This window comes from Morone saxatilis, unplaced genomic scaffold (assembly GCF_004916995.1).
Source record: "Morone saxatilis isolate NCDOM2014 unplaced genomic scaffold, NCSU_SB_2.0 Contig15, whole genome shotgun sequence".
Lineage (NCBI taxonomy): Eukaryota > Metazoa > Chordata > Actinopteri > Moronidae > Morone > Morone saxatilis.
The window spans coordinates 11,979,668-11,986,538 of record NW_023339707.1 but is presented as its reverse complement, the minus strand read 5'-3'; the positions used below and the strand labels follow the sequence as shown (position 1 = coordinate 11,986,538).

At 42.2% G+C, this 6,871-nt stretch overlaps 1 protein-coding gene across 1 annotated transcript; it reads right to left on the bottom strand.

Moving 5' to 3' along the window:
* Positions 1-1,205: 1,205 nt before the first annotated feature.
* Positions 1,206-6,392, bottom strand: dclre1b (DNA cross-link repair 1B). The gene is made up of 4 exons (XM_035657433.1): positions 5,788-6,392; positions 4,771-4,936; positions 4,437-4,619; positions 1,206-3,972 (listed from the first exon to the last, which is right to left on the bottom strand). The coding sequence occupies exons 1-4, from the start codon at positions 5,983-5,985 to the stop codon at positions 2,696-2,698; spliced, it is 1,824 nt and encodes a 607-aa protein (XP_035513326.1). The 5' UTR covers positions 5,986-6,392; the 3' UTR covers positions 1,206-2,695.
* Between the last annotated feature and the right edge of the window lie 479 nt (positions 6,393-6,871).

Here is a 6,871-nt window from a genome sequence, read left to right as displayed (position 1 = left end):
GTGTGGTATTAGTACTTTTACTTAAGTAAAGGATTTGAATATTTCCTTCACCACAGGTCATCATCAGTATTCATCAGTGGCTGATTGTTAATCCCAGATCTCCTTCCTCCCACATGCAGGGAAACCTTATGCAGGAGCCGGTCATTCATCCTTTATGAGTAAAAGAGGAGACTCCTGCAGCCCATGATCACTGATGGTGACTTTATGATGTCTCAGCATGACACCTCTGAGGTTTCTGAACTTTACTGTTTATATGGCACCTTTTTCAAAGAGCAGCCTAATGGGATGTGCTCGGATTAGGGCCAACTAAAAATGTTTATACAGCTGGATCGATTGTACTTGTTTGTTTAGAGCTACTACACTGCTCACGGTGATGTTCTGGGGAGGTGATGAGGAGGAGATGTACTGTATAATAGCAAATGAATTTTTACCCCTTAGTGAGGCTGTTAAAGCTCTGAGAACATACTGTTTCCTATGCCGTAACTTTGGTCGTCCTTGCCCTTCTTCCTCTTTACAATTAGTGTGGACTTTGGTCTCTCAGAGGTAACAGAATTATTTCATTAGTGGATGGAGGACGAGGTTCTCTGTGGTTGTTGCTCAGGGTACCAGAAGGCATGCAGACATCCAAACCACCTTTCTATGGTAGCTAAAATGAGTGACAGCTGGTCGTGCTCTGTAGTCTTGCAGTGCAGCATTCAATCTTCAACATTGTACGGATTTTAAAAGGGGTTTAAATGGGTTTGAGCTTGACTTTCAGATTAAGGGCACAGCAGGTCTCTGGTTGTTTTCAGACTTTTTACCTGGTTCTGTACTTGCTAATTTCTGTCATATAACATTTCTATTATCTTAATTTGCAATATAATGTTAATATACAAACCGCAGAGGGACTGTTCATTTTGTTGAGAGCTGAGTCATTACTGCTCAGCACTCTATTACCAAATATATAGGATTTTTTTCCTTTTCTTCGCAGAAATCAGACATGCTGCAGAGGCCTAAAACCATAATGAGAAGCAAGACAAGAAGTAAAAGCATCAAGATATTTAGCGAACTACTGCCATCTTAGGGGAGGACAACAGCACTGCAATAGGAAACAGCTGTGAATAACTGGCTCACATACACATTAGATGCTGATGACAGTCTCTGTGCTGTATAGTACGCAGCGTGATCAGGCTTAAGAAGTAAAAAATGAGAAACAACAACATATCTATTTGCAAATATCAGGTTTATTTAGGAAACAGTTCACAAGCAATGAGCCTATAGGCAACATGAATATTACAGTTTAAAGTTTGGATTTCTTTTTCCTTATTTCAAACAAGACAAACAATAAAAGGTAATATGAACATTCAATTTGAACGTGTGTCTGTTGTCATTTGAATAAAATACAGTAAAAAGTTCCAAAACAAAAAGGCAAAGTGCCAAACCTCATGATATTTACAAGTGTATAAGAGCTACGTAGTCCAACAGGTAACATTTGCCAGAGTGAAAAGTTAGATTCTCACAGGGAGCAGCTGAGCTGCACACCACTGGTTGTCACCTCAAATTAAAAGATGTACAAAATATAACAGCAGCTACTTACTGGAGTTGGCGAAAGTGATCAAAAAAAGGGAATAAAACCAACTATAAAACACACATTAGCTGTTGTAAGAATAAAATCAGAAGCAACAGTGACATTCAATACACATGAATGTAATATAAGTCTTAATGTGTTTCACAGTGGCACTGTTTAAGACATTTAGTTTTTTCCCAACAGTTATACTTGGATTGTTTATTAATATGAATAGTTACTAAAGAAATGTTATAGTAAAAGTATTCTGGAAGTGCTGAGGAGTGTTTCACACTGTTTTATCTTCAGTATCACAAAAAGAACACTGTCACATGTGCTAAATAATGTAGAAGAGAAAATACTTTATCTTAAACTTCACAAACCTCAAATAGGTAAAGAGTTACAAAGACAATCACAGGAAGTAGGATTTTCTTCCATTATAATGTACCAGTGTAGCAACCACTATTAATGTTTAATACTGCTATTCTCAGTAAAGAGGGAAACAACCAACACCAGACTTGGAAGATTTCAAATGTCTCACACACAGTGGAAATATAAAAATGAAAGTTTTAGCGAAAAAGGCAAATCTGGTAACTGGCAAAACCTTGACTGATTTTAAGCTTTTTATCACAATAATATTTTGGCTTTTAACTCACAATGCAGCATAAACTTCTCCTTACATTGAAATCTCAAAGCACTCCAAATTCTCCCGAGTTTCGGTTTCAACTGCTCAAGGAACAAAAAACCGACCAGCTGGTTCTCAAGGAGAATAAATAGTAATAAGCTTACTTGTCTATCTTGTGAAAATGTAACTACATGGTGCGCAATTATGCGTGTATTCATATATGTATACATGCATGCATATAACGGCAATAAGTCACTGATTCGTTTTTTCCATTACAAGAGAAATTATTTTTAAATTATAAATGAAGGTTATCATCACTTCACAGGTCCAGTCCAAAGACAAACTGAACTTTTGATCACAAGCCTGCTTTTCTAAGACCACTCATTCAAAATGGGAGGCACAAAGAAGGGATTACATGAAGAAGGAAGAAACCAATGAGAAAATGGCAGAACGTAAGTACTTATCTTAACATAACACAACACAAAAAGGCCTCTAAAGCAAGGCAAACACTTGAATGTAAGGTCACATTATCCATCGGAGAGGTCATCATCTTTTGCATCATACAAAGGACAGAGGGGAAACTGATGCATAAAGCGCTGTGGCAGGAGGCCCCATGTCTTAATGTCCATCTGTGTGAAGGGAAGGTCCTTTAAAATACTGTTTTCAAGCTCCTCTATGTACTCGTGCCGCAGCTCGGTCAAGGAGCCTGACGAAGAGCAAGAATCGTTATCGCTCTGCACTAATGTCACGCTGACGTTCTGATCGTGTCCATTGTGCTGACTCGCGTTATTGTCATTTGACATTATGTCATCGTCCTGATCAATACCACTGTGCTGACTCATGCTATCACCGTCTGACAATGTGCTGCTATGCTGACTAGGGTAATCATTTGATGCTGTCTTGTTATTATTTTTGGCGATGGTTTCAAAAGGCCTTGTCGTGGTCCCGACAGGTTTCAAGCCGGGCTTGGGGTTTGTCAGGATCTCCATTGGAGCAAAGTTGCTCTGGGTGAGTTGACTGAGTGGCACCGACTCTGCCATCACCATATCTTCAGACACCGTCTTGACGATGTTGAGACTCCACATGTCTCCAGCCCATTTTCTGTGTTTGTTAGGGAGGAGGTCCTTGCTCAGGTCAATAAGGATACACTCAGAGCCCTTTTCACTACTTTCTGTGTCCATGTCGTCCTCAGAAGCATCCTGCTCTGGGCACCCTGCCTCCAAGGCTTCTTCGCACGACTGCCTGGTTCCCCTTACAGGAGACTCGAATATCACCCCTTTGGGAGCAAGAGGTCGTAAATGTCTGCGGCGCAGGCTGGTGTATGCTGACGAGCTGAGCTGGCTCTCAGGCTGTCTCAACATGTAGTGTCGGACTGACTCAGGCACCAGGATTTCATGGCGCTTTTTGCTGGACACTAAAGCTGAGAGGCTTCCAGGTACATAGTTTCCTACAATGGGGACAAGGGAGGTAGGTTTGAGCGCAGAGACAAAATCCTCCAGCTCTTGGTAAGAGGAGTGGTCGGAGTAGGGCACCACGTGGACATTGGGGTGAAAGGAGACCAGGGGCCTGCTGGTGGGCAGGATGGCCAGAGTGGGTTGTTCTTGGTTCCACTGGTGTAAAGCGGCAGAGCAGATCGCCGACTGCTCCACGGCTCGGATGCGACCGGCTCTTACGTCTGTGGTGAAGACGTCAGGCAGCTTCAGGGCTTTGAGAGTCTCCATCCTCTCAAAGCTCACCTCTACCCAGGTTTTAAACTCCATTGCCAGCTCCAACAGCAGGGACTCCTTACCCAGTGCGTACAGGCCTGCAAGGAGAGAGCATGAGGGTCTGTGTATCCATGGTTTCTGCTGAGTGCAGGGAGCAACAGCAAGGTCACAGAAATAAATGAAGAGAGCACAGCTTTATGTAGGAGAGTAAAAGGAATTAAACTTTATACTCAAATATTGTAATAAAAATAACAACAACTACAATTGCAAAAACTCAAATACACAATCACATAAACAATACCAACCACTTTAAACTCATCTTTACTGAAGATAAGCTACAATTAATGAGGGAAGTTTCTAAAAACACATTCCCAATGTGGACTAAATGTTGTAACTATTAGATGACTTCACAGCAGATAAAAATGTATATTGACGAAGGGTCACAAAATGCAAACCTGGGTAATTTCTGGTTAGCTTATTGTAACCCTACAGTATGTTTACACCCTGCTGAGAAGAGGATAAAGTAGATAATGCACATTTAGAAGGGTCTCTATGATATCACCTATGACAACGATGTGGTTGGGGTGGCTGCGGATGATCTCTTTGATTTGTTGAGTGGCTCGCTGTCTGGAGGGGAGGGTGCGGTTGGGGTCACAGTTGGTGTTGTCCAGGTACAGGACATCTATAGTGGTGTTGGTCCTCAAGCACGGCTCACGCAACATAGAGGGAGTATATCTGAAGTCACCTGAAATGAAGAATGTGTGTCTGTTACTTCCAATGATCCTGTACTCGATATATATAGTATCTGTGCGTATGACAAACCATAGCTTAATAAACATTTTCCACATCCAAGAGGCAACAGTGTGTGTGTCTTTGCAGTGCGTTCAGATACTGACCAGTGTACAGTATAGAGCCAAAGTATCCTTCGAAGAGAAACATGACAGCCCCCGGACAGTGGTTGGCGTCTATCAGCGTGACTGTCAGCCTCTCCTTGCCGATGTCATCCAGTGGCAACAGGTAAGGCTCACCCAGCTCTAATGCATGGATCCACTGTTCTTTCACCTGAGAAACAACAGAAATCATCAGCAGAAGATAACATTTTTTAAAAAAAGGTTAATGCAGCAATGTGTCTACTGCCGTTCTCAACCCTCACAACTCTGATGACCTCTGATTTGCATAAATCTGTGTAGCAGTAGGAGTCACTGACTGGATTCATGTGAAAATTATGTTAATCATATGCTATAGCATTCACATTTATTAGATCTTAACTAACTGAAAGCCTGTGAGAGTTTTTGGACTGACACGTTAGCGCTCTCAACCACCATCAAGACACCAAATGAGGGATTTTCTCTTCTCTTCTCTTTCGGAAGAACAGCATTCATCACTCGGTTAGTTTTCTAGAGATTTGTAGAAACAACTCCTGGTGGCCCCAAACCGTACAGTTACTTCATCATCCACCTGGATGTCACACACTGAAGCATTATTCAAAACTAAGACGCCTTTATAATGGCTGCGTCAAATGTGCATCACTTCCCATTTCCCTATAACTTCACCTCATTTACTCTGAACTACTTATAACTTTGGGATCTTAAGTTGAACCTAAAATAAATTTCGGATTACCACAAAACATGAGTTTGAAACAATTAGAATAAAAGAGGAATGCCTCCGCTTTTGAATACTTAAACGGATCATTAGGTCCAAGGAAAGTTAAGTGAATACTGATTTAACCTCATAGACTTTATTTCTTCAGCAGCTTTTTGGAGCCATAAGAAACCGGGGGGCCTCCACATAAAACAGCCCCTCTATCATTGTGCGCAGTGAGCTTTTCCTGGACGAGGCAGAGGAAATAGTACACATATAGAGTCCTAGTGCACAAGTATGTTTGCGCTGTACATTAAAGCGCCTGCCCTCACCTGCAGCTTGAGTGTGAGCAGGGTGGCAGTGGTCGGGGAGCAGTAGATGGGCCGGTTGCTCCAGGTGGAGGTCAAACCCACCGTGTGGTCGCTGTGCATGTGCGACAGGAAGAACAACCGTGTGCCCGGACACCTCCGCACCTGCCAGAAGTCTACGGCCAGCGGGGTGTGCGGGATGACTTTCCCGTTGACTGACATGCTTTCACTGGATGTCCCGCACACAGCCGTGTCGCAGGTACCCGTTGTTTGTCTACGTTATTTGGCGACTCGCACACAGACTCGCTGAAACTGTGCAGTCGTTTCAGTGTACATGGCGCAGGTGAAACATTGTCTTAGACACGAAGACTGATGCAAATAGAAAAAGACACTCCTCTGGTAGCTAGCTAACGTTGAACACAACTCCCGGCGTTGCTAGGCACAGTGCGCCTAACTACAGTTGGTGTTCTTCCGCTGAATACTTGCGCCTTGTTGCTTTGCGACGACATTGTTTTGCGTCTATATCTCCAGCAGATGGTCGTCGTTTCACAGTTACAGTGCTAATAACAGTTTATGGACCCCGCCATTTCTGTTTTCAATTTAACACTCAACACACCTCCTTTCTCTTCTTCTCTGGAGTTGGACTGTAGCTGGTTGTTGTTGTTGTTGTTATACTGCCACCAAGCGGTCGGACCATGGTGGGACACATTGGTTCCCCTGCTGGTCGCGATTGAAATATCTAAACTTTAAAGAAAAAGAGATCAACATGGGAGCACATTTCTGCCAGAAATATAAAGATATGATTGGGAATGGCAAAACAAAAAGTATAGGATTTACTAATGGAGATGTATTAAGTCAAAACAGATTTTTTTTGTCTTTCCTAACTTTACATCCCTCTTTCTCATGGCAAAAATGGGCTTCCATATAATTAATTATTCGTTATATTAATTATGCCTAATGTGCTTTAAAGACAGCAAACCCACCAATATCAGGAACACAGAAAATGCAAAATGCTAGAGCAAAAAGCAGTGTACACAAAATGGCACTATTACGACCTCAAGTGAGGAACTTGAAAAAAAAGAGATATTAATAATCAGATTAAACATTC

Bases quoted from the DNA above. Each gene is read 5' to 3' on its own strand.
- dclre1b (XM_035657433.1), bottom strand. From the start codon at position 5,985: ATGTCAGTCAACGGGAAAGTCATCCCGCACACCCCGCTGGCCGTAGAC. The intron at 4,937-5,787 runs GTGAGGGCAGGC...GTTGTTTCTCAG, and splicing joins TGCTCACACTCAAGCTGCAG to GTGAAAGAACAGTGGATCCA. The intron at 3,973-4,436 runs GTGATATCATAG...CTCTCCTTGCAG, and splicing joins CAACCACATCGTTGTCATAG to GCCTGTACGCACTGGGTAAG.